This window comes from Oreochromis aureus, linkage group 10 (genome assembly GCF_013358895.1).
Source record: "Oreochromis aureus strain Israel breed Guangdong linkage group 10, ZZ_aureus, whole genome shotgun sequence".
In the NCBI taxonomy this organism is placed as follows: domain Eukaryota; kingdom Metazoa; phylum Chordata; class Actinopteri; order Cichliformes; family Cichlidae; genus Oreochromis; species Oreochromis aureus.
In genome coordinates, this window is record NC_052951.1 from 31893902 (window position 1) to 31921871 (window position 27970).

A 27970-nucleotide genomic window follows, 5' to 3' on the forward strand; every position below is an offset into this window, starting at 1 on the left:
CATGCCCCCCTTTCATATTGTCTATGAAGGTTTGGATTTGAACTGAAAAACCAAACCAAACAATCCTTCTGTCGCTTTGTTTTTAAAGCTAATATTAGCTAATGCTGGCGTGCCTGCTAATACGTACAAAATGATAGCTCTGCTAAGTCTTATGTAGCATTATTAAATTATTCAAACAAGGTCTAGTAACTTAACCATCCATTTTCATAGTACTATATGTTTAATAACCATGTTAGATGAACTCATTTAGCAATATAGCTAACTAGCATTCCAGTCAGATATGATTAATTGTTATTGTATTAGTTCATAAGGTCATAGAGTATTGATTTTAACATCAGTAAATAATTACAAAATATGCATAGCTAAAACTTGCTTTTTAGAGTAATGAAATCTTATAGCAGATAGTTTGCTAGTTTTATATAGCTAAAATAAAGCTAGCTAGCAAAGTCAACTTTACAGTTGACTTTGACTTAGCTATGACTTAGGAGACCTTAACGTTAGCTTACATAATGTGAGATACAAAAGTATAATGTGAGTTTTGTGTGCTGAATACCTAAACACTGTTTCATTGAGATTGGCTTACACGCAAACACAACCAACAATATTATTACTGCTCAGATTTTGCAAGGCTTTTTTAATTCATATTTTGTATCTCTGTCTTTTCTGGGTGAGAAAAAAATCATGTTAATCAGGGTCTAAAAGCACACTGGGTACACTGATGAGCCAGGTGTAAATTACCATGTGATCTCTCTGTGTAATGACATCCAATCAATGGGCCTTTCCAGCTGCACTTTTGGAAATTAAACCCAACAAGCAAAAGTGGCATCCATCCATCTCTGTGCTTACACTTCCCCAACATAGAATCCCACAGACTGGCCGTCATTATCCAGACAGATCACGTGTTAACAGCATGAAGTGGAAACGGGGTCTTAATGAGCAGCAGCACATGTAATCTACCTCTGCTTGAAAAACATCCAGTTTATCCTGTGATATCCAAGATCTTAATCAAAATGCTTTTACTCACACACCAATGAACCAATTTCAGAGAGCTTTACCCTCTGAAGCACCGCTGTGTATACATTTTTATTCCAGAATAGCTCGCGATCACAGAGTTTGTGTTTAAATATATCCGACCAAACCAAGAAGCCGATATGTCTCAACTGAAATTCAGTTTACAGAACCAGCTTTAAAATGAATGACAGCAGACTGGGTGATATTTTGGTTTCATAATCGCCCTTTAATAAAAAGATCCTTCACATGAGACATTAATAAATCAATCGAACACAATGATTTCCCCGTCCCGTGTTTGATTTAATAAGTGTTATGGAAAAATATCTCTTCCGGTTCACTGAGTTCAGACTGCCAAGGTTCGTCTTCAGGCTTCCCCTCGTTCTGAACTCGGACATCACATCCTCTCGACCGGGGTGAGACCCAGGATGTCAAAGCCTTTGGCCATGATGGCTGCAGTGGCTTCACAGAGCAGCATCCTCCACATGTTGATCTTGATCACCTCACCTGAAAAAGTAAAAACAGACAAACAGAAGGAATCAAAGAGAGTTTATATCTCATGAACTATCGCATTATTTTTTCAGTAAATATGGATTTTGCATAAACCAATCCCACAAGTGTTTAACAGGACTTTTTTTCCCCCATTTTTGGGGTACTACATGACTAAATGCGATGAAAACGACTACAGGACTGTACTCGAGTCATCCACCTTTCTTTACAATAAAGAGCAAAGAGACTTCTCTGGTTCCTATAGAAAAAACCCATCAGATTACACTGCGACAGGTCAAAGCTGGTGACTATTCTTTACCATCCTTTTTTAAAATTTGGTTTGTCCTTATATAGAGAATAAGAAATAACAAGGCAGCTAAAAGATACAAATACTGAAACTAAATAAAATTAAGGCAGCGATGATGGGAAAAAGAAAGAATAATAAACTGAGAGGTGAGACTGAAGTGGTCAGAGGTGCACTAGACAGCGAGACTAATAAACAACAAAAAGGTCAGAGGGCGCGATTAATGATGCCGCCATCACCCGGCAGCATCAAATAAAAATCAGTGACCTGAACATCTGCATCCACACGCAGCAGCCGTGACAGCCACGCACTGTCAGACGGAGAAGAAATCCAAAAGAAATTAAGTCGGTAATGAGCAGCAGAGGAGCGTTACACAGACAGGTCGTTAAAGGGGCGTGAACGTGGACGGTGGACCCAAACAAGCCGACATCCTGGTGTGCAGTGAGGTGACAGCGCTGTCAAGGATGGAGAGAGGAGAAGGTTTTTTTTTTCCATTTCGTAATTAAACACACACCGATCTGTGGATCGCCATTTCTAAGGTTCAATTTCACTATTTTCACCATCTCGATTTGTTGAAGCCAGCAGTGATCATGTTCCAACAAGAAGGTGGAGTTACTCTTAGGTGACTCTTACTAACGGGTTGAACGAAGTCTGCCAGTTTAAAAGATGAGAATGGACCAAGCAAAGTGCTTCAAAGCTGTATTCTATTTAACAACCACCAGAGGGCGACTGTTCTCATCTGAGAAGTTTCTCAGTCATCCAGGTCATGGTACTCTAAGGAGCTCGGAAAGAAAAGCGTCTGGACTTCTTTCAGTTTCTTGAAGACGTTTCACCTCTCATCCATGAAGCGTCTTCAGTTCTAGGGTCAAATGGTGGAGAGTCCCAGATTTAAGTCCTAGGGGAGTGTCCCCCAAGAGGGTCATGAACCACCTGTTGATCCTCTACCTAATCACACGAGCCAAGGTGTGAAAACGGGTGTAGGTCACAGTCATCCAAGGTTTCGGGTGAACCCGATGTGAAAGCTACCCCCACCCTATCATATGATTTCCTGAGGTCAAGCTGGTCTTCAAGCAACTTAAAGAAGTCCAGACGCTTTTCTCCAAGATTTTTAGAATTCCAGCCCTCGCCTCCTGGGATTTTTGTTCTCAGCAAACACTTTCCTTTAACAAACTCACATGAATCTCAAACTGAAAGCAAGGCTGCTCTATGATCTGCACACAGAATCTCAGCCTTTGTTTGTCCATCTCCAAAAAAGATCATAAACAGCCCGATACCGCGTAACGTCATTACAAAGAAACGTTGCCGTAGTAAATCTAAGAAACCCACCAGCAAGGCGCTCTGGGCTTGAATGACCTTACACTGGTGTAGTCTAATAAGCCGTGGGATATCTCTTTGTAAGCAGGAAGGCTGTACAATGAGTCAGACCTCAGCTCAGATGAAACTAACAGTCCAGACAACCTCTCTCTCTCTCATCAGGATTCATTCTTGACGACCTGCAACACATCGATTCCTTCTGCAAAAGCAACAGTGAAAAGTCGAAAATTCAAACCCTTCTTTGCAGCTTCATACTAAACAGTCGGTCTGGATCCTTTGGCTGTCCAATAGGACCTTGGCTCAAACTTTTGTTCTGACTACATTATGCCAAGTTTATTATTTCAAAGTTTGGACAACTTTGGTTTACAATGTAGGACAGAAAAGAAAACCAAAGAATTCAAGTAAATGGTAAATGGCCTGTATTTATATAGCGCTTTTCTAGTCCCTAAGGACCCCAAAGGGGTCCACCCATCCACCCATTCACACACACATTCACACACTGGTGATGGCAGCTACGTTGTAGCCACAGCCACCCTGGGGCGCACTGACAGAGGCGAGGCTGCCGGACACTGGCGCCACCGGGCCCTCTGACCACCACCAGTAGGCAACGGGTGAAGTGTCTTGCCCAAGGACACAACGACCGAGACTGTCCGAGCCGGGGCTCGAACCTGCAACCTTCCGATTACAAGGCGAACTCCCAACTCTTGAGCCACGATCGCCCCCAGTACTAGAAACACAACTTGGAGTAACTTGTAAAAGCGCATTCTGAGAGGTAAGGACGTCATATCAAACCAAACTCTGAATATTCAAATCAAAGTGAAGAAAAAATGATCATCGAATGCACTAAACAACCAACCAGAGAGTTGTCCCCCTGAAACTGATCTAAACCTCGACCCAGCTCACCCGTCTGCCGGTCCTTCTCCACGCAGTAGCAGCTGTCGTAGAACTCTGTGAAGGTGGTGGCGAGCTCGTACAGGTAGTCGCACAGCGTATGGAGGAGCAGGTCGTCCAGAATCTTCTGCAGGATCTCCGGGAAACGCTGGATGCACTTCCCCAACTTCCACTCCTTCTCGTGGTCCAAGAGGATCTCCGTGGTCTCTGCCGCCTTCTTCAGCGTGGCCTCGTCAATTTTGGCCAGACGAGTGATAGACCTGCGAGAGGAAAACAAACGTTTAAAAACCCAGTTAAAGAGTCCAGGCTAAAAAGAAAACTACTGGGAGGGCTCTGCTGTCTACCACCTATAGCCTCAAAGAGTTAATAGTTATGAGACAGGTAAATCTACTACAAAGGACCATGAAAATGCTCAGAACCAACACCTGATGATCTCCAGCGGTTTAAAAAAATGTAAGAAACAGTTGTGATTTTGTGAAGAGCCCAACAAAGACTTATTTTAAAGGCAGATAACAAATATAATTGTTCAGTGATATTCAGGAGAATATCAGAGCAACAAATGATGGACAAACCAAGTCCTAAAACTGTTTATTACTTATCCAAACATCGGCATAAATCAGTTCAACTCAAAGACTAACTGGCTTTTACTCGTGATGGTTTTGATTTTGATGTTTAAAGCAGGGAGAGACGCAGTGGTTAGCTAAATATCAATCAAATACCTTCTACAGTTTCCACATCACTGGTCACCAAAACCCTTTCACACATCCCCGATCTCCTGTTGGTGATAAGACGAGAACTCGGGCTTTGGAAAAAATATTATAAAACAAGTCAAACCAGTCTGACTCTCCAAGCATCCACTCAGCCACAGTTATCCCATCGTGTTCCCATTTAAACCTCCAATAATGATCCATCTTTTATCCACCAATCAAACCAAGCAGAAGCCGGCTCATCAAAATGCTTTTTAAGAGGGGTAAAAATGACCCGTTGATACTTCATTATTTTCTCTTTTTATCCTCCACCTCAACAATGAATAAACCAATGTTAGGAAAATACATGAAAGAAGTGATGTTGGGTTTCATGTCGAGGAAACCCAACATCTCCCAAAACACTGATTAAGCTCAGTTTTGTCCTTCATGTTCATTTAAACTGGACAGAGTTTTAAGTTCTGCTTCTGTCCATTTTTCTCTCTCTTGTTCTTCTCTGAATCTTGAACAGCACAGCAGGGGGCAGCTGCCGTCACTGAGCGCTCTATTGACTGAACGCAGGAACATCGAATCCTCTCGGGTGAGCCCGCTCACCCCTCCAGGTTGGAGGGGGGAAAAAAAATGAGAGAGAGAGGGGATCAATCCTTGCCGGGCGCTCTGCCACCCCGACTCTAACTCCTCCGGGAAGCTGGAGAGGAAGATCAGCGCAGCTCTTGTGCAGCCTGGAGACGCTCAGTCGATGGAGGGGATAAGGGTGAAGACAAATTGGGTCTCACTGAGTGGAAATACCCCAAAGACTAATCCCAAGCCACAGCAATCGCGGAGGGTCTGGCGAGGCTGATCTGATACGAGTAATGAAAGTATACTGGTGCTGATGGGAGGTTCTTGTACAGGACACAGACGAGAAAAATGGAGGCACTTGATTTAACTTTCAGGATAGTTTCAGTGTCCTAAACTCAGGGTCAAGCAATAGTTCATATAACCGATGAACAGATTACTACACAGACCGGCTTCTGCATTACTACATATAAACTAATCAGTCACTACTGTTAAAAGAGTCTGTTAGCAGCGACGTCCCTCGTTATTTTACACTGGGTTTGATGGGCTGCGTGAAAAGAGCTGCAGAGGTGCAAAGCTGCAACTTTTAACTTTATCTCTGGATTTAGTCCGAATCTGAATCTTGCAGGTGTAAAGTGAAGCCAAGACTAACTAAGGTCGTCTCTGTGACCGTGAAATGCCAAGACTGCTGGAGAAGACTGAGGTGGCACAAGACAGGATGGAGTGGACCACCGAGGTTAATTGTGTAACTCCTGGAAAAACGGAGGTTCTCGTACTCGGCCCGGACTCGTCATCCAGTTATCTAAGATTTTCAAACCTTTCCTGTCAGCCAATAACTTTGAACCCTGAGTACACATTTTTAATTTACCTCAGTTTTCATGAGCACTTCAGTAAGGTTGCAAACACTCAACGATCCATTAGCTCCTTTAGGGCTGTATAGCAGATCAGGTCTTCCGATTGGTCCACGCTCATTTTAGACCCAGACTGTTCTAAACTTCAGAACTCGTCAGGCTAAATCTACATGCTATTTGTATCCTTGTGTGCCTGACTGTGTGCTGGAACATGTGCACTTCTTTTTTATCTAAACTGTTTTATTCCAAAGTATTAGAAGTTGTAGTGAACCCTGACCTGATGCGGGTGAAGGCGTAGAGGAGATACGCCGCCGTGTTGCCTCGGTCGTCCAGCATCTTATCAAACGAGAAGACGTAGTCGTTGTTGCGGTTGTGGGAGAGGTCGGCGTATTTGATGCAGCCGAACGCGACGGCCCTCTGAGCCTTCGTGAGCTCCTCTGGAGTCAGGACCTGCAGAAAGAAGATTTTCTTTTATTAAAGCAGACAATCTCTCCCCATCGCCGTCTTCGCCCGCCGTGCTTTATGGCATTAAAAATGCTGATAAGTGCCGTTTTAATCAGCTTGTAATTACTGAAGGCAGATCTTCACCTTCTGCTTCCAACAGTTAAACCAGTGAGATGAATTTAATCCAAATAATGAAACCAATTTACTATCCTCGGGCAGAGATTAAATTGACTTATCGAGTCATAGCCTTCCCTTGAATCTGTGTGTGACGTGTTTGATACCGTAGGGAGTGAAGAGGAGGATTATGAAGATTTCATGATAGTGATTAAAAAACAAAAAAAACTGCAGTCAAGCAGAACACAGCAGATAGAAGAAGTGACGTGACAGGACAAGGATTAATGGCACAGGAGGTGAAAACAGGGCTGCGAGTAATGGGCAGGTTAAATTTGAGGACAGATTTGGAACAAATGGCCACTTTTCCACTGTAGAAACTTCCAACGTTTACACAAACTGCCCTTCGTCTGTTCCTCCAGCTGTTTCCACTGTGATGTACAATCAACTGAACTTTCAAATCATTTTGAGATGGCTTTGACTGAAACACCAAAATAGAGCTCGGAAAAAACAAAGATAAATATGATGGGAATATTGGTCATGTAATGTGACTCTGGCTCTATGAGCATTGGTGCACAGAGTGCCCAATCTACGACCGGGTTCAAGCTTTTCCGGCCGATTTGCCATGACGACAATGGTCTAGCTTCTGATTTTTTTCAGATAATATGGAAATGAACTGTGAAAATATCCTGCAGTCTACATAAACAGAAATTCACATTAACTACGTATATTCAGAGAGTTTGCAACAGGGTTGGGTGATATTTTACAACCGACAAGCATCAGTCCAATAATCGACGATGGGCGATATATTCACGCATGCTCAGACTTTTGATGGGCGGAGCAATGTAATCATGCACAGACCGATTTGTGCATTTACAACACAGAAGTCGTCCAAACATGGACGAACTAATTTCCCCCCCAAAAATTAGTGCTGTCAGCATTAACGCGGTCATCACCATTAACCCCATTAAAATTTTAACACGCTCAACCCATCTGGAGCGCAGAATGTACAAACTTTGGACAAACTGCCCGAAATGTGTTGACAGAGACATTTCAAGGATTTTGACTCAGTCTGTGCTCGGGATGGGTTCATTGTTAATTGCATTAGTTGTCATGACCACGTTAACGCTGACAGCACTAAAAAAAAATATAAAAGTTGCCAATGTGGGATTTCTTTGGCTTTAAACCAGATGAAAGAGGTAAACCTAAGGATGTAACCAAAGCGGTGTGCCGCTTGTGCAGACGTTTAGTCCGAGCAAAGTACTCAAACAAGACTAACTTTTTTTTTCTTCTGTTGACTGCTTCTATTAGCTCCATTATCATTAGCAAACTTACTCATGGGCAAATAAATAAATCGCCCTTGTAAAAAACGACCGCCGATAGTCAATATATTGGTCCAATCGCCCAACTCTAGTTTGCAATCACTCTGCTTTTCTAAATTAGATCCAAGAGTCTGAGAGTGACTGCAGTGAGGTGGACTGTGATTGTTTGTAGACAGGCTGCCTCCCACAACGCAACCTGTGCAATCAGCTTATGACCCAAAGTGGTCGACCAGCGAGTGGTCGAGTGTAAACCTCTGGTTGACCAGTTGTTTACAACATCAAACAAATGTGACCAAGTTCAGTGCAATCGCTTATTTTTCCTGAACAGAAAGACAAATCAAGTACTAAAACCTGCAGTCCCACTAATGTCCACTAGAGGCCGCCTCCAAACGTGAGTCAGTCCCCATAGACTGCCATGTTAAGACGACCAACCTTACAGTCGTAATAAACTGTTCACAGCCCGCTATAAAATACAGTTTTGGTCTCCGTCAATACTTTCCACCTTCAACAACTACAATGGTTGAATTTTTGTAATTATTCCCAGCAGTGGAACAATTCTGGGCTCTGAGATTCTGGAATACAAAAATGTAAACATAAATATTTTATGAAATGATTGCAGTAAGTGTTTTTAATCATCCTGGCATTCACAGACATTTGTCTCCCGGCCGAGTCTTCCATTTTCACTCCATTTATGAACCAAATCCTAAATTCAAATCCCCCTCCTGCTGCAGAGCCTCTAAATGACATCAATGTGTTTTCAAAATTACTGCAGCAGATACAAGGTTTACTCATTTTTGTCCCATCTTTTCAAAAGTGTCGAGGGTAAAAAGTCTGAAGTGGAAATTTCTGAAATGTTCTATAAAAATATGAATCTTTAAAACGCTGCCTTCCCCTCCTTTCATTGCATTCTGCCCTGAATCTTAATCCCATCTTTCAAACGGGGCTTGATGTTCTTTTATTTAGTACTAGAAGGTGTATGTTACTTCGCTGAGCTCTCAGAGTGGCTCCAAAGAAACAATAGATCTCATCCCCCTGGTAGCTGTGACCTCCTGATTCAAGGACAAACCTTCAATGTTTTATAAAATCTTGGATCCTTTATTGAATTACAGCAGAACAGAGCGAGCTCTGAGAGTTTAAAGGGAAGCCTCTATAATCTAAGACTGAGAAGCCTCTACTCTAAGAGTGCAGGAGAAAAGAAATAGCCTTAAAGACATATTCAGACGTTTAATAAGCTGGAGCCAGAAGTACTCGACAACTGGTCCAAAGATGGGCGAACTGATTACTCGTCTAATCAAAGAAAGGCACTTTATTTTAATTCTCCTTGTATTTAGGCAGAAATTCACATATTTATCACAATTTTTTGCTCCTAATACACAATTATTTCTTTTAAATGAGATATCCTGATCAAGGGTCACAGTGATTCTCCAAAACCAGCGTCTGGGCCGTACCACTTGTTTCTTTAGAAGAGGGTGAGTGACATAAAACAGGCCTGATCCATTTTTCTGATGTGTTTATATTGACATATACTCAGATTACATGCACATCTTTGGAGTAAGTTTTGCTTATATGTGGAGCTGCTGTTTTGAAACTTGAGTGAGGAAGACTGATGGTCTTATTTTGATGTAGTAACAGGAAGAGCAACCATTACAGAGTGTAGATTAGAGAAAATCCTAAATAAATTCAAACTTGTGTACCCAACTCTTGTTTTAAATGCGAAGATAAAAATAAGTAAAATATATACTAGAATCTTTAGAGGATCTAGTGTCGTTACGTCTAGAACACCTGATTACCAGGTCGTACAGCTTAATGGGGTGCTTTAGTGACCTCACCTGCCATATCCAATTAAAACCAAGAACCAGGAATGAGAAATGCTAAAATAATCACAAATATAAACCTTTCTGAGACCCTCAGAGTCCAGCAGGATGTTTTTATGACCAAAGGGGTTTATGACTAATATTCTACTCAACCTGGTAACACGTTAGCGTTTCTATGCACGTGCCTGAAAAATAAGGCTGAAGCTGAGTCAGTAGAGCGACTAATCAGCCGAGCTGTTACATATACATCCAGCAGATTCTCAGACCAGTTTAATCGATCTCAGACAGCCTGAGTGTTTGTCAGTGACACGCCTTTGCGATGCTGAACGTACGTTAGCTGTGTGACTTTTTCAGAAAACCTGACCTCTGAACTTGAGGTTACCTGTAGAGGCACCTGTGGTTTTAATTTGAATTTAATTCATAAACACCGCCTGATGCCTGCCCGGCGCTTCAGCCTGATGGAGAAAATGAATGAACAGCTGAAGTGGTTGAAGGATTATTTTGAACTGTGAATCATGCAAAGCTACTTCACAAATAAAAATATGGAGCTAGAATGAGGAGAAGCCCCATCGTGCTTAGAAAGGTTCCTGCTCTGTACTACGAGCTAAAAAAAACCCCAAAACTGAGTTGTAAACTCAACAATCGCCCTCAGTCCCTGCAGCGAGGATCAAAATTCTTACAGTCTGGTCTGAAAGGTGCTTTTCTAACAGCCACAAAAGGACAGGTCAGGGCCTGAGAGGCCAGGATGTGTGTGACACACGGGGCAGGATGAGACAGGAAGGGCCAGAAAATAACAGGAAATAAAAGCACCGAACACAGAAAACACAAAAAAATGAGGAGAGAGCAAAGTGTGAAACATCACAACTGCAGAAAACAAACATGAAGGAGCAGCAGTGTTAGAGAGCGGGCTGAGGTTCACGGAGGCCACGGCTGGGGTTTGTTTTTAATGAGGCCGGGTTAGCAGATGGTAGACGTGGGCACCGACCCAGACGGAGCGAGGAGCGCCAGGCCGGAGAGGCCTACAGGGAAGCGGCGCTGGCACCGGCTTCCCCGCAACCTTCTCAGCATTAAAATCACTGCAGTTCAACTGAAAGTCACCGACTGTTTGCACCACACCTAGTGCTCCACATAATAACTTAACCGGGTCAGGTTCTCTTGTTTTTCTTCTCTTTAAAAAAAAGAAAATCTCCCTTCAAGTTTAACATCACAGAAACACCTCAGCACCAGCAGGTGAGACACGGCGAGTCAAATTAACAGGAACGTCGAGAGTCTCGCTGTGCAAGTCGGAGAGAGTGGCTAACGATGGCCCGGGGAGGGAAGAAAAGGATGTAAACAGATATTCTCTGAGTTGAATCAGGCAGGAAACACTTCCCACCTCCAAACAACCAAACAAGCAGCTCTTAACGAGGTCCATGCGAGCTGGTGATGGAGGTATCAGGGCCGGGTGGCGGCGCCGTGGTTTGGTTTGAGGAAACAGAGAGGAGGGAAAACCGGAGGGGAAACACGCTGGCAGAAGTTTGTTTTTGTGAAGAATGACTTTAGAAAAGGGAAAATAAACAACTCGAGGCTCAAAAGACTCGAAGGACTCTCCGCTGACAAATGCTCAATCCACCGAAGATAAAAAAAAACGTGAAGTCTGACATTCGTCTGAGCTTTGAGGCTTGAAATGGGATCGCTGGGTCATCAGTCAAAACTCAGAGGCAGTCAGCAGAGAGTCAGGAAGTTTATGAAACACAACTTCCTGCTTTATCTGTGCAAAAACTTTCATTTAACACAGAATATCTGCTGAACTCCGCTTCCCTTTTACCCTCCACTAACCTCTGCCCACCTTTGGCTTCCCATGATGCACTTTGCCTCTGTGTTTACACACCAGTCAGTAGGGCTGCTCGATTATGGCAAAAATGATAATCACGATTATTTTCACTGAAATTGAGATCTCAATTATTTGACGATATTTATTTAACAATAACAATGTATTGAATAATGACTTTAAAGAGGTCAAAAAATAATATAAAATAGTGTGCAAATACTGATTACAGTGCAAATGTTTGCAATATAAAAAATAAATGAAAAATGTAAACATCTATGTTTAGTGAACTTCAAAATCCTGCATAATACTGGTTGTTCACTGTGTTAATTGAGCAGTGGTCTTTGGCGAGGAAAACGTTACCGCGTTTGTTATCTCCTTGTGTCTCTGGGAGCTGGTGGGATATTTAGTCGCGTTGTACAGGGTAGCGTGAACGGAGGTCTGTGAGGATGAAGCAGGTGTTGTCGAGAGTTTTTCTCTATGTTCCTTCATTGTTTGATCGTGTGTCACTTTGTGAGCGGTCTTCAAATGATTGAATAAATTTGTAGTGTTGCTCTGTGGTGCAGCTACGACACCGTAGCAAAGTTTCCACACACTGTCTACTTGATCCACGTCTGACTCCGTGAACCCGTAATGTTTCCACACCACTGAAGTCGTTTTACCTCTTTTCAACCAGTGGCATTCTTTCTTCAGCAGCCATTATCCTCTCCTCTCCAAAGAACTTCTGCTTAGCTTTCAGAGCTTCCCTCGGGTCCTCTTAATTGACTATGTGCACGATAGCATATGCTAGTTCCGGTGCGGAAAATCCTGTGTGGAGCTTTGTTTCCGGTGTCCTATTCGCGCCCTGTTTAATGTCCAAAAGAAGTTAACCAAATGAATGAATTAAGCGTCGATTTACATTTCTATAGATGTCTTGGTCATTTACCCAATATATCTGTAAATGATGTTCACGGACTTGTCGATATTTTGCCCCCACGCCTCAGAGCAAAGGAGAAAAGGGATTCAAATGTTATATTTCTCAGCTGTCCCTCGTTTATTGCGGTGTTATGTTCTAAAAATAACCAGCGATGGGTGAAATCAAGTAGCCAATTTTATTTTTTTGATGCGTGGACATTGTGGACATCCAGTACTGCACTTTTTAATTTAGAAGGTAAGTCACAACATACCCTTCATACATACTAATGTATAGAAACCCTCACCAGCAATCGTTCATTTTTTGTGTGGCTTTTTTCACGGTTTGTTAACATGCTGTGTAGGTGTGGACACAACGGGAAACATCTGTGACTGTTGTTCATCTGTAGTTTGAATGCTGAACATTTGCCTGTTTAAAGAATAAGACCAGTCACTATACAGAGATGTGCTTCTGAATGTGGACGATGTGTCTTATGCTGCAGTGATGCAGTTCTGCTTGTGTTGAGTGATGCAAACAACCAATCGATCTAAACTCTTTAAACGTCAATCATGTGGTTACCGGCTACCGGCGAAAATAATCAGGACGGTAAGCCAATTTCTGTTTTAGCGCATTTGCGCCGCTGTGTGTTTTTGTGGTCTTCTTTCGCGGCTAATTTAGTGAATTTTGGTCTGATCGTGGTGAAACTTGGTGTGTGGAGTCAGTGATAGCTCTGGGAGCTAACCAGCCTATCTTTAACCGGTTACTTATATGAAGTCTGAATAATTTCTGGTTCGGTTTTGTTTGTTTAGCGGACTTCTGCACATTTACGTAACTGCTCGTTTAATCGCGGCTTATTTTCGGTGTGTTTGGTGGTTGTAGAAATGGTTTATATGACATTTTAGCTGAGATTATGAGGTTTCTGTGGATACACATGTCTGGACTTATATTTTCCAACCCGCGTTATAACCGATTAAACGTGATCTCCTCCTTTTGCCCCGGTACCAGAGACGTGGGGCTTAAGTGGTTAAACGTCAAAATCTATCATTAGATTTTTTTGTGACACAACAGTGGTGAGTGTTCCCACCTTCTGCTCTTTGGAACTTAACGCAATCTTTCCATTTTCAAGTTTTGGACATGATTTTGGAGTATATCTTCGCAGTAGCGATTTACCGCAAAGTAAAGCTACCGGAAATGTGCAACCCCACATCCGGCCTCAAACCAGGAAGTTAGCATTTTCTCGTGCACATAGTCAATTGTTGTGACGCGTGTTCGAAACGCAGAGAGGTGCGCTCGATTTGCCACACGGAGCAGCGCGAGAGGAGGAGCTAATAATCGGCTCAGTCATTTTTAATGATCGTTGAAAGCCTAGATCGTAATTACGATTAAAATTCGATTAATTGAGCAGCCCTACCAGTCAGTTTTTTATCATTAGTTATTACTAACCACGTCCCTCTTCCTCAGTGCGTCTTCCTTTTTTTTTAATTTTTTTTATTCTCCCTCCCGGGTTACAGTCTGCTGGAATAATTCCTGTTATTATGATGATTTTATATCAATATTCTGTTTCAAATATTTTATCTTTTATAAGCAGACGTTTGGAGCGGCGAGGGACGCTGTCCAGCAAGTCGCTCATTATTTCTTCCCCGCGCCCGGCTTTCGATTCGCTCCGACGAGGCTTATTTTACAGTAATGACCACCTCGCTCTACAGTAGCCATTAATTCTTCCTGCTCTCATCCCGCTCTCATCCCGCTCGGAGCGAGCCAAACTCGGGAGCTTTCTCATCACGTCCAGACGCGACTGAGGCTGAAACACCACCGCCCGGCTGTTTCCCTTCATCCTCTCAGCCCTGTGTGGTCTCTTCATCCTCCTCTGCTCATGTGTGAGCTCAAACCTCTGCACACACTGTTCCTCTCGGCTGTTTTGAGTCATTAATCCAAACAAGAGCAGAACCGTTTGTCTCTGATTGGTGAATTTCACACTGATCGTCTGCTGATGAGCCAACAACAGGAAAACTATCATTCCGGTTTATAACCTGATCTGTTTTTCATGCCCTCTTTGAGCTCTCCACCTCCACCACACGTTAAAGGCACAAGTTTAGAAGTAGCACCGGCTCTTCCTGCTCAGAATACACTGGTTACCCCATACTGGGCTGTACTGGGACCCCAGGTGTGGTCAGTTTAAAGATCCAATGGGATATTCCCACTGATAACCTGGGTTTTTAATCTGAAGGCGAAGTACCAAACTGTAAACACGTTTTTGATTTGTTTGATTTGTCAGCATCACTCAAAAATAAAAGAATTCCTCCTGTTTGTGGCCAGTGATCCGCATTGAAGCGCTTAAACTACGTCACGTTTTTTTGCCACTGTCTGAACAGGTTTGTTTAAATATCTAATCGTTACTCTCGGTCGGGTCCAGCGGGCTGTGGACCGACCCGGGTCCAAAGAACGTGACGTTTCCTTTTGAAAGTTATGTTGAACAGTGATTATGAGAAAAAAGTTAGATACAGCTCGTTTTAAGGTCACGCAGGCCTGCAAGTTGTTATTGTATCCATTTTATAATAGTTAAGGCCAAAAACATTTTTATTGATAATAATAGACTGTCCAGGGCGTACCCTGCCTCTCGCCCTATGACAGCTGGGATAGGCTCCAGCGCCCCCCGTGACCCTGAAAAGGATAAGCGGAAGCGGATGGATGGATGGAATAATAAAAAGACATCATCATTATTAGTGTGATTAATTCACTTCATAATACGGCCCCTGAAAACTACAGCATATTTATGATGTAAGATGAGAAAATATTGCTTTTTCGCAAAATATCCAATTTCCAATATTGTTTCCTTTAAAAATCTGACCTGTTACCTTCTTATTGTGCCTCTTTGTGTGTTTTTACTGTGTTTTTACTTGCTTTTCTTATGTTGGAGTGCTTTTGACCTCTCAGGGCCACCGTAGAAATATTCTTGCTTACGTGTAGGGCTGTTCGATATAACGATATATATCAGATGACGATATAAAAACGTCTATAGTTTCATTTTACGCTATTGTTTGTTTCGCAGTGTCGCAAAATAAACTGTTTACGGCAATATTTTTTGATCGTTTTGATCAATGACTGTAGCTGTTTTCTACAGTCATTGGTTTTGATGGTCACTGTAGTGGCTATATTAATTTCTTAAAGTTCTCTCTTTCTCTTATATTTAATATAACCACACTACGGACGGACAAGCACCTGTTTTTATATGTTGTCGTTAGCAACAGCGACGGTAACACCATCGCGTGTCCGCTTGTTTATTTTCCACATAAACCTTTCACAATAAAGCTCAAGATCCTGTTGAGACTTTTCAAAATAAACTGAATCACGTGAAAGATGCAGAGTATTTACGGATGAGAAGCAAAAAAGAGCCGTCAGGTGCTAAAAAACAAACCTTAGACTCAAACGTTAGAACAGGCTTTGCCCCGCAGCACGCTGTGCAATAAATACTCACAAAGAAAACGGCGGCCGTTACAACTTATGTCTAAAAATGTATCGTTTCATGCATCAGTTAAAACGCTCGACTCCAGGTACGCGACGCCCAGCTGGAAACACTTCACCTAAGTCGAGCTGCCCAAGATTCACAGAATTTACAGAAAATGTTACATTTTTGTGATTTATATCGTTATCGGACGATAGATGTCTTAATATCGGGATATGAGATTTTGGTCATATTGCACAGCCCTACTTACGTCATCTCATGGAAATCATATCTAAGTCGAAATGCTCGTTGGCCAGTTAGTTTCTCTAACTGGGACTGTTGTGGAGGGCCGTCCCAGTTTCTCATGTGGAGCCTGAACTCATCGCTGCCGTGTCTGCAGCCTCACCTTGTCTCGCTCCTTCTCCTTCAGCTTGTCCATGGACCTCTTCAGTCCCTCGTCCAGCAGGTCCATAAGCCTCACCGTGTCTCCAGAACGAGTCTTAAACTTCTTCCTGAGGAGGAAACGGCAGAAACAGCGGCTCAGTGCGAGGACGGCAGGTTAGAAAACGCCTGAAGGGGCACCAGAAGTAACGGAGTCGCTGCAGAGTTTCACATCCCCAACCTGAACCAGCAGAGGTTCCACTTCCTGTCTCCAATAATTATCATGACAGCAAAACTATTAGATTACTTCTGCTCGCCTCGGGGCGATACATTTTGTACAATCAAGCAAATCAGCTAAGCATTACAAGCCGAGCATGAGCCAAAAATTTAATAACCCCCGCCTCCCCTCCCTCCTCTGTTTACTCGCAGCTATAACGGCTCCCCCCGTGGCTGCGTTAAGCTCTTATTGTCTGGATGAGCGATTATGAGAACAGCGTGATAAATTTCTAATGGAGTCTGCCGTAGTGCAGACATAGTGGGGCCAATTTACGCCCCCTCAGGTTACCGCGGGGCATTTAGCGGCACTTAGTTATGGCCTCCGCGAAGCGTAACGTCAGCCCGCCGCCTGAACCCGGCGCTTCTTCTCAGGTCGACTGATTAGGAATAAACAACAACGTGACAGATAAGCGGTCAAATTACAAATCTGCTCACCAATCAGAGCGCAGCGATTGCTCACACGACAACAAGATCAAGCTCAAAGACGAGGCGCTCCGGCGCTCAAACTGCACGACAAAAACGGGAACACGGCGGGAAAAATATATCTGAGGTGTTAAAGTTTCGGAACGCAATGACTTGGAATCTGCAAACAGATAAAAGAAGAAACAAGAAAAGCAGGAGGAGGAGGAGTGGAAGAAAATGTAATGGGAGGAAAAGGTTTAAGATAAAGACAGTGGAGGACGAGTGAAATGAAAATGTCGAAGAACAACAAGAATAAGGAGAAGCTCCAGAAAAGGAAAAAAAAAAAATCAAAGAAAAAGTTAAAGTAGCGGCAGAAGAAAAAGTGAGAAAACGAGGAAATAAGTGGAAGAGAAGGAGGAAAATAGGAGGAAAGGGAGAAGGACGAGGAACACAGGAGGAGGAGAAGCAAACGAAGAAAAAAAGAGAAGATGAAGAGGAAAGATGGAGAAAATAAAGGAGGAAGACGCAAATGGGGAGAAAACGAAGGAAGCGAACGAGCACTACTGAAGTGGAGGAAGAGGAGGAGAAGGTGTTAAACAGAAGACGAGAAAAGTTTAATTAAACAAGTAAAAGAAGAACGAGAAGAAAGGAAGAGGAGGAGGAAGGAGACAAGGAAAGAAGATGAAAGAGGAGGAAGGAATAATAACAACACGGACTCTGAGTCCACGCCTGGATTTTCTCTCAATGATTTGAGGCTGAACTTTTTCATCTCTGCTGTCCTCCTCCTGCGCTTGCTCCTCCTCCTGCGCTTGCTCCTCCTCCTGCGCTTGCTCCTCCTCCTGCGCTTGCTCCTCCTCCTGACATGCTGAGTAAGGGAGGCTCTGCGATTTGCTGCAAACGACTAAACTGTTTGTGGGGCAGTGGCTGAAAATCCTGCGTTTGATTCATCAATGCAGAAAAAGAAATTAAAAATAAATAAAACGAGCCTTTATGTGAGCAGCAGGAAAAACAGGAAGCCTGCCCGTCTGTCGAGCGGAGACCTCGGATCTGAAGTCGGCTTTAGAGACTTTTTTTCTTTAAAACCCCAAAAACAGTTTTATTGTTTTAGTGTTTGTTACGTGTAGTTATTTATTTGCTCTTTTACGTTTGTGGCATTTCAAAACCGTCGCAGAGCGCCCTCTGGTGGACAAACTACACAACCTCAACATTCATAAGGACCGTCCAAGGATGAGGTCAGGGGCGGAGTTATAAGTGGGCAGTGGGCGTCGTCCAAGGGCAGGACCTAACCTTAATGTACACCTCTGCATTGAATCCATGTAGAAACTACGACGTAGCTTCGTGAGCGGTCAACACTGTCGTCGCCATTGACACTAAAACACCTGACAGAGTCGCACTGGTGGCTGGCTGTCCCCGAGGAGGCGGTCCTTTTAAACCTCAGAGTCGTCACATGATCCACCTCAGGTGCTTCAAACCCCACTCACACTTTGTCCCAGTGACAATGCCCCACCCCTTTTTTTTTTTTTTTTCCACGCCTTTGCTCAGCACCACCTAACCGGTGGGCTCTCCACCCGGTGATGTCATGCCTGGCTACAGTCAGGTACCTGTGGCCCTCAAACAGGATTCAGAAAAACAAACTCTACTGTCAGAGCGTGTTTTGAACTCACTTGTCCTCCCCCAGCACCACTCCAAAGCCGGCGTGCTCCACCCGGGTCACTTTGGGGTTGTACCAGCCGATCAGCTGAGCCGCGGCGAACACCACCTGGAAGTGCGTGCTCTGGAGGGGAAAACACACCCAAATCCAGTGAAACGCCCTCCAAATATCATGGTTAGGAAAGAGACGGAGCTTAGAGCTAAATCCAAACCCTCTCTGGTCGTGTCTCCACCTACCTGTCCACTGTCAGTGACATAGATGATGATGTCGGCTTTCTCTTCGAAGATTCGTTGGCGAATGGCCGCAAGGTCTGACGTGTCATAGGTGTAGCCCCCGTCTGACTTGACGATGGTGAGGGGGATGGGCTGCTCTGGGGGGAAGACGACCTTACGACCCTCGTCGAGCTCCACCAGGCCTGAGGTGGAGATTTAAAAGGATGGGGGTGGTTTAATGAGAGGGGAAAGAAAGAAGGTCCAGTCAGTCCAAAAAGGAAGAGGAGATAAAAACAGGAGGGCACCAAACATTCATGAGGCAATGCTTCCACCTGGTGGCGGCACTCAGGTACTGCAGGCTGCACTTTATTATCCACTGAAAGAGGAAAAGTGATTCTATAAAGATTTCTATGAAAATCCAAGTCAGTGTGATCAAGGGAACAAATAAGCTCTATTTCTGGTGACCCTAAATGCTCAGAAATGCCCTCCGTGACCTTTGACCTGCTGCACACTGACCTTTCTTCTCAAACTCCTTCACCACCTCAACCATCAGGTCCTGGTAGTACGACTCTCCTCTCTCGATGAGCTTGATGTCCAGGCAGTCGTAAATTTTCTGAAACTCTGGAAAAATTAAAAAAAAGAAATAATTAAAACCTGTCACAGGTAGACGGGCAGCTCTAAACAGGGGGAGGAGCTTCAACTCATCCTCGTGTCACATGACTAATTTAAGCCCAGCGGCTCTGAATCAGGGACGGGTGTTTCATTCCTGTTAGCATGAAAGGCTAAAACCCGACGTACCTTTCCTGGAAACGTCGCAGATGAGGTTCCAGCCTTTGATGAACTCCGGCTCTTTGCTCTGCAGTTTGACGACACACTGGTACGCCCGCTTCTTAAACTCCTCGTCCGTGTCAAAGCGCTTCTTTGACTCCTGAACGAGAGCAAGAGAGACTGTCAGCTCTCTCGTTTCACTGTTACAGTCAAATCTGAGAAAACGTGTCTCCCACACAATAAGTCGAGTTCATCTAATGAAGCCACGAGAACATTTTCCCCTCACACTGAATATGTTCAGAAGCCTCAGGGTCGGTTTAATTTGGGGCTTTTTTCTTATTTCTGCAGCATTTTTGAGCTTTAACAACTTCACAGTTACAGGAAACGTTGACATGAAACCTTCAGGGCTGAAGACACGTTTAAGCTGCAAAAGATTAATGTCTGTACCCGAATATTTGATCAGTGTCATGACTGCAGAAACTTCAAAAAGTGCATTCTGGGTAAATTTTTCAGGGTTCGCATCACCATGTGGGACAGGTGGCTGCTCAAAGCAAGTCAGAGCTCACGAAAGGTCAACTTTCTGGCTTAAAGGAACAACGGCAGCCACGTCTTTTTGTGTCTGAGCTGAAGTGACTGGTCCTATTTTTTCACAGAACTTAAATGTTTTTCAGCCCTAAAAGTTTCATGTGAGCATCTTGTGTACTTATGAAGTTATGACGGTTAAAAAACTGCACTTGGGGTAAAAACCTTCAAGGGTCCTAACCCCATGTGGGATTTTCCCAAAAGCAGCCTGATCACACACAGAGACAGGATGAGCATGAACTGACTTTGTAGAAGGCCTGCAGATCACTGATGGGAGGGGAGACGGTCAGGTAGTCCGGAAACATGTCCTGCAGGTGGGCGATCAGCATCCCAAACTGGGTACCCCAGTCCCCCACGTGGTTCAGCCTGCAAAAATAAAAACTCACTTTTTAGATTTTATTTCTTGAAAGCTCTTTTAACATTCGCAGCTACGACACAGCGAGCGCGGCCAAGCTGACCTGAGGACTTCGTATCCCAGAAACTCAAACAATCGGCACATGCTGTCCCCGATGATGGTGGAGCGCAGGTGACCCACGTGCATCTCTTTGGCGATGTTTGGAGATGAGAAATCCACCACCACCTGAATGTGACACAAACACACAGGACCTGATAAATGCAGATGCTGAGACAGGTAAACCCATCACAGAAGAACTCAAGAAGACCTGCTCCACATTTTTGTTCCTGGACTCTGTCAGAGCAGCTTTGCATGACTCATGGTTCATAACAAGCCTATTTTATGTTTGATCAGTGCCGTTTTAGCGTATTTAATCAAACTTTTTGACATCCGCTCTAAAGCACAAACACGCGTTTTTACTTCCTGTCACTGTTTAAAAGCAATCTTCTTTCTGCGACCCCAACCGGTCGCAGCAGATGGCCCCGCCCCTCCCTGAGCCTGGTTCTGCCGGAGGTTTCTTCCTGTTAAAAGGGAGTTTTTCCTTCCCACTGTCGCCAAAGTGCTTGCTCATAGGGGGTCATATGATTGTTGGGCTTTTCTCTGTTTCTGTTATTATAGAGTATACTGTACAATATAAAGCGCCTTGAGGCGACTGCTGCTGTGAGTTGGCGCTATATAAATAAAATTGAATTGAAAAAATTGAATTGAACTGAATGTTGCATTAATATTAATTTCTGTCTCTATAGAAAAAGCTTATTTTGGATTCTCCCTCATTCACATCCTCCACCTCCTCTTCTTGCTTTTCTCTGTTTTTGTGAGCATACACATATTTTTTTTAATGCCACACTTTATATGAATAATTTCAACTCCACACAGATAAATGTAAACATGTGACTTTTACAGCACCAAAATAATTAAATGAGTAAATGTAGTTGTTTATTTTTGTAACTGAAATAAATAAATTAATAAAATAATCTAATCTGTCCATTTTCTGGTTCCTGCTATATTAAACTGAGCTCCTCAACTCATCTCTGTGTCCAGAAGTTTTATGAAAATATTTTATCTATTACGAAAAAATTGAATTTTCTTTTTCACGACATAAAAAATATTTAAAATGTGAACCTGAAATCTGCTGTAATTTGCTTTGGTGTACCTCTATGAACTATCTTATTGTTTGTGTGTGCGTGTTTGTGGAGGAATTTAATTGTGAAAGGCAAGGACCGAAACAGCTGATGGGCGGGGCCTCTGTGCTACTCTCTTTGACATCACACAGAACCAGGAGTAGAAAAAATGCGCGTGAAACTGTGTTGATTATCAGATTATTAGGCACAAATAATTAAATCAAAAGCTCAAAAAGGGATCAAAGACTTCAGAGTTTAACTGAAAAGGAAAAACATGGCGGGAAAATAACTTCAGCATGTGCACAGACCTTCTTCTTGGATGGCAGTGGTGGGGGTTGCACTCCGTTAATCAGCAAGTTGCTCAGTTGTTTAGACACAAATGTCTTCTGCAGGTAGATGTTGATGAAACCTGAAAGAGACTACTTTTTTAGGCTCACTTTTTAGTCATTTATTTACTCTTTTTTTAAAATCTTTTAATATTTATACAAACAAAGAATGATTTAAATGTGTACACATTTGACAAGGTTCTAAATTAAATTAAACTAGAAAAAGTTGCATTTCCTGCGAAAATGCAGTTTGAATGCTGTGTAGTGGAAATCGGCTTCCGAAAACAGCTGAAGAGGCAGAACTGTCTGCTGAAAAGAGGCGAAGAAGCTGAACATTCTGCTGAAAACATGCTGCAATGGGCGAGAGTCAAACCCGGCCCTCCTGCTCTCACAAAGGCTGCTCATCTCACTGAGCTAAAACACAGCTCACCCCGGCCAGCTAAATCAGCGATCACACTTGTAATGTGTTCCCATTCATCTCAATGGGCCAAAAAATTGCATAAAAAGCTTAATATTTCAAAAAGTATAAAAGTCATGAGCACCAAAAGATATAGTTGGCATTGGCAGAAAGAGCTGAAGAGTTTAAAATTTGAATGGTGAAAACTGTGGGAGTAGTTAACCAGCAAAGAAACGGAGCAACAAGAATAATAAGGTAGAGGAAGAATAAAGTTTAAAGAGAAACAGGAACTAAATAGCGTTCCTGTTACTATAATTGTATAATTGTAATTATAATAAAATAAATGCTTGAATTAAGATCTATGGGAATAAGACGCGGTGTCTTGTCTCCAAACACAGTCATCATTAAAGGCGGAGTCTCTACCTGGTCCTGCAACCTCCGTTTTCTGGACGAGTTCGTTGTCTGGAAGATTTTTGATGATCTTCTCTGCGATCTCCCTCGGGTTCATCTTTGTCCCCTTCGCCTTCAGCATCTGCAACCCGACAGCCAGAGACAGTCTGGCTTAAAGAATCTGAAGCAAAGCTTTTTAATCTGACCTGCTGAGACCAGGACACACTGCACTGCTCAAAGACAATCCTCTAATTTGACTCAATGCAGCTGCAGCTTTTAAAACTGTAAAAATCATAGTAAGCTATTATAAATCACAATAAGCAACCAGAAATGAAAATAAGGCACATTAATTCTTAACAAGCCACCATAACAATCATAATTCATAACAAGCCATCATAAACCATTAAACATAAACTCTTCAGTTTTCGGGCGTGGCGGTCTAACCTGGGACATGCTCATGGCGCTGTTGCACTGGTAGTCCCCAAACTTGGCCTGCTGGCTGGGCGCAATGGAAAGTGGCGGGTTGTCGAGCTCGGGGCAGGAGGCCCGGATGGCCTCGCCGAAGACCTCCTGAAGTCGCTGGTTGATGTTTAACATGGCTTTGCCGCGGTGACTCAGTGACTCTTCCTGCAGACTCTGAGGACAGGACAGAACGGTGTAATGGTTTTTCATCAATCTGCTTTTCTCAGGTTAATATTAAAATGCCTCAGGACATTTTTCAGCAGAGTGTCACTCACCTTCTTCAGGATGTTGAGGCGGTACTTGAGTCGAGCGTTTTCCTCCTGCAGCTCTTCCAGGCGTGGAGATGGACTGAGGTTCTGTGAGTTTTCAAGATTTTTGATCTCTGCAGACAGACGCTGGATCTCTTGCTCCTAGATACATCAAAATATTTCAAGAAGAAAAGAAAGGAAAAAAGTTTCCACTGGAGCTGCTCGAAATGTACAAAAAAGCTTTAACACGTTCCTATAAATAATAAATATTTGTACCCCAAGTTCCGGCCTGAGAAAATGCTTTAGGGTCTTACATGCTGTCCATTTTCATAAAAATACCATTTTTAAAGGAACTGTATCAGTATAAATATTTTTACCTCTATTACTTACATAAATGATCATTAAAAGAGGACCAAGTACAACACCTTGTGGTACACCTCAGGAATTATAAAGACACATACATTCATAACCTTTAACAGTTTATACTCTGTTTCTGTATTTCACTGTTGATCTCTTATATACTGGTGTTTTTGAGATTTGTAAACTACTGTGCAAAAGTCTTGAGCCACCCCTGATTTTTAAAAAATATTTTTCTTTGGATATTAGCTGTTTCATTTTTACTGGGGTATGTGCTAAGCCAGTTAACATGACCATGAATCATTCAAGTATAAAACAAGGAACCTAATTCAACAAATGAATCAATGTCATTATGAGCACTTAAGACCTACGTTTGGACTTCAATTAAAACTGTTTTTTTAAAACAACTTTAAACACATTTTTGTTTATTAGAAAAAAAAAGAAATAAAAGAAAACAGCCTTGGGTTACGTGAGATTAGACACTTTCACTTTTACTTTCTTCAGCTAAACAACATCTGCAGGATCATGCCTGCATTCTTTTTAACCCACATAATATATGTTTTGACTCAGCAGAGAAACCTGCCAGTGGACTTTCTCCGATCAAATCTTCTCAGATCAGGTAGCTGATATATCTTCAAAGCCATTTTAAGGCAATAAACAGAAAATAAGGAAGTTAATGAGTTCCCGAATGCGTGGTGGACAGGTGGGTAAGCGAGAGAGCTGAGCAAATAATAACTGTATGTATAATGTATAAAAAGTTAATAATACATTTTAAGAATTTTGACAGGGTGCACAGCAAAGTTAATATAGCCAACTTACACTAAAATTACATGTGAAAAACATTTCAGTTAAGAAAATAAAAAAATAAAAAAAACATTTTCTATAAGAGTTCAAGTGAAACTAAACAATTTGTGAACTTGGAAAACTAAAATAAAATAAAAAATATACATTTAGTTTTTCAACTTGTTAATCTTGTAAAATTTGTTAGAGCTTAGCTGATGAGGCTTTTACGGAATTTCAATGTCTGCAAGACTGAGAGTCAACGGCTTTCAAAAGAGAGAAGTGAAAGATTAAAAACTAAACTAAAATTAAACGTTTCAAGCAATAAAAATGAAAATGAAGCAAACCTGCTTTCAAAAAACAACTGAAACTAAACTGAATTCAAAACTTAAATTTGCAACAAAGTAAAAAAATAAGAAAATACAAAACTATCACTCCACTAAAAGGACAACCTTCAGTACACCATATAACTGAGTAATTAATAACTACTTCTTATCAAACAATAAAGCAAGTTACTCCTTTTCCAGCAGCTCAAGTTGCGCTGTGCAGTCTTCTGAAAACAAAACGCAAAAACACCCACATCAAATTTACTCTTCAGTTTATTCAGTAAAAGAGTCTCATCGCTTAGCGTGTCCAAAATCAGATGCAACTAGCAAGCGCCACACAAAACAGAAGGAAAATTAGGAACCAACAACTTTACCTAAAGTCCACTGAACAGAAGTGAGCCTCGGAGTTCACAAACAGATGGCTGTTGTGGCTTTTAAAGTCTAGCTCAGGTCGCGCTGGTTACACACCAACATCACACCACAGGACACCAGCAAAGTGATAACAAAGCAGACCTTCAACTCTTTAAAGTGCGCACCGTACACCAAAGCAAAACTGAAAGAATTTTTTTTTTTTTTACAATGTGTGCACAACAGCTGATGCAAGAAATGTTTTCATTGCAAACCAGAAAGACAAGCGCTCTTTAAGCTCACCTATTTCCCATCATACGTGTTTACTTACCTGTTAACGGGAACTATTTCAGAAAGGCCTTAAAGAGTGGTACAGGTATAAATACACTGTCCAAAAGAATAAAGGAAGTCAGTTAAACTTCTGAATTATTGATGTGATCAGTTAGTATCAGGTTATTAATCAGGTTCAGCTGCTTTGCTGTTAATGATGTTAACCATCGGTGCAACGATGAGACAACCCCCAACGCTCGCCTGGTCCAACAGAACACCTCAGAGACGTTATGTTTCAGCCCGTCCAACGCCACCAGGGTAAACTTCAGACTGAGCACAAGCTCACTGACGCCCTGGTTAGATATCCAGCATGATTTTTTTCACACCTTTGAATCTGATGTGTCTTCAAAGTGTATTAAAAACCTGCTTAATCTCCACTTGAGGGCAGCAAACACCACCTTAATGGTTAGATTTAAAGGTAAGGACTGCTCACGTTTTTATTTCAGATATTGGGTCTGTACTTGTGACATTATGTTTTTTCATATTGTGAAACATGCCAGTAAACAAACTGAGGCAGACTAACTAATTTAAAGGTTGCATGAAAATCCTCACATATGTGACTCTGCAGGTTAGTGCAGGATAAACAGGTTAGTTTGCTGCACTGTGGTGGATTTAAAGTGAAGAACAGTGTGTGACTGGTGCACAGTGGCTGTGGGTTCATGGTCACAGTTAGCTCACATCAAGTGTAGCAGAGATTCATATGAAGTTTAGCTGATGATGCTGTGATTCTGACTGAATTCCACTTTCATATTAACTTCATACTGTCTAGTATAAAGACAGCATAAACAGTGTACTGTCAGTGTAGAGGATGGAAATCAGCCAGGACGACTACTGAAACATCTGCTCACATCTGGTTCAATTCACTTGTGTACATCCACAGAGAGCAGCAGGTCAGCTGATCACAGCCTGTACACTAAGAAAATCTACTGGAGCTCTCAATAGAAATTATTATGAGTTGTGATTCTTTTCCCCACACAGAGACATTACAACTGATTCCTCCACCTGCTGAATCCACTTTAACGCCTGACTGGACACATTTTCCTGTTTAAACGCAAAGTCACCCTCCACACTGTAGGTAACACAAAATACAGCTTTCTTCTATTTTCCTTATTTTTCTTCAGATTCAAACTACAATTAGAATTAAAAAGTTTGTATTCCCAACGACTGATATTATTTTTTCATTATGTTAATAAAGCACAAGGTTCAGTTAGCTTTGCATTAAAACAGGCGGTAAAAAGGTCCTTCAAGGAGATACTTTTACTTTCTTACTTTGAGTACATTTCAGACTTGGTACTTTCCCTTTTATTTTTAAAACAGTATTATCTGTACTTCTACTTAAGTACAGAATGTCTGTAGTTTTGCCACATCTGTCCTTATTGTGCATTGTTGTATTGTGCAACAAACCAATTACCGCTGGGGGGGGGTCATTTATTGATTCATATACATAATATATATCATAAAAAAAGGAGCTCCAAGCTCCCAAACAGTGGGGTGAAACATTTATTTTTCTGAAAAAATAAGTTTGATGCCAGGGTTAAATAGAGAAAAATGTTCTCGCCAGACTCAATTTAAAAATCTTCCGATTTAACTCCTTTCATTTTCAGTAGTCACTCATCTTTCTGGGCTCCACTGTACACAGGTGATAACCAATCACATCTGGTAAGTCCGGCGCATATGTGACTTACAATAACGAAGCACAGCTCTTTAACAATTAAAAACTCTTCATGCCATTTCTTCTTCATGTGCTGTCAAAGCAGTGTCCTAGAACAAATCAAAGGGACCTCTGACTACAATAAGACACGTTTGATTTAACAAACTTAACCCGAATTTGACACTAATGCATAGATATTCAAACAAAGCATTTCTGGTTTGATCGATACTGCACCTATTTAATAAACAGGCAAAAAATTTTAAATTAGTACTTTTTTTCATTAGGTCTGGCGGAACTTTGCAATGTTGCTATCCCGCGGCAGGACGCGCATTTAGCCCTGCAGCTCGCATTAACCACTGACCTGTTGCTGCAGCCGGGCCGTGTACTCGGTCACAGTGTCTCCCATGTTCCTGAAGCTCTGCGGAGAAACTCTTCTGTCTGCTGGACTTGGAATCTCGTGGCTGACGAAATACAAACCGGAGGAAAGGAAGAAGCCCGTAACTTTACAGTCCAATTCCGGTGCCGGGGAGCACTTCTTCATCGCTGCATTGAGCCGGATTGAGAGCGCCTCCTGCTGTATCGGAGCTTCCAGGCGTGATTTCAGTGGATGTTTTAGC

At 42.3% G+C, this 27970-nt stretch overlaps 1 protein-coding gene across 3 annotated transcripts; it reads right to left on the reverse strand.

Annotated features, from left to right (window-relative positions):
• Positions 1-1211: 1211 nt before the first annotated feature.
• On the reverse strand, positions 1212-27926 carry rars1 (arginyl-tRNA synthetase 1). 3 transcript variants are annotated; one of them, XM_039618694.1, is made up of 16 exons: positions 25399-25499; positions 25215-25251; positions 23589-23723; positions 23296-23487; positions 22885-22993; positions 22047-22147; positions 20682-20803; positions 20469-20589; positions 19672-19801; positions 19390-19494; positions 18898-19076; positions 18675-18784; positions 16358-16463; positions 6397-6569; positions 4019-4266; positions 1212-1515 (listed from the first exon to the last, which is right to left on the reverse strand). In XM_039618694.1, the coding sequence occupies exons 4-16, from the start codon at positions 23446-23448 to the stop codon at positions 1406-1408; spliced, it is 1767 nt and encodes a 588-aa protein (XP_039474628.1). In that variant the 5' UTR covers positions 23449-23487; positions 23589-23723; positions 25215-25251; positions 25399-25499; the 3' UTR covers positions 1212-1405. The 3 variants fall into 3 exon arrangements, with proteins under 3 accessions (XP_039474628.1, XP_031606194.2, XP_031606195.1); XM_031750334.2 differs by lacking the exons at positions 25215-25251; positions 25399-25499 and adding an exon at positions 27715-27926; XM_031750335.2 differs by lacking the exon at positions 25215-25251 and having other exon boundaries at positions 25399-25547.
• Between the last annotated feature and the right edge of the window lie 44 nt (positions 27927-27970).

Excerpts from the sequence above, each read along its gene's own strand:
- rars1 (XM_031750334.2), bottom strand. The coding sequence starts at position 27,894 with ATGAAGAAGTGCTCCCCGGCACCGGAATTGGACTGTAAAGTTACGGGC. Across the intron at positions 19,077-19,389 it reads GAAGGAGTTTGAGAAGAAAG|GCCTGGTGGAGCTCGACGAG; the intron begins GTCAGTGTGCAG and ends TCTCCACCTCAG. Across the intron at positions 16,464-18,674 it reads GTGGTGCTGGGGGAGGACAA|GAAGAAGTTTAAGACTCGTT; the intron begins GTGAGTTCAAAA and ends TTTCCTCCTCAG.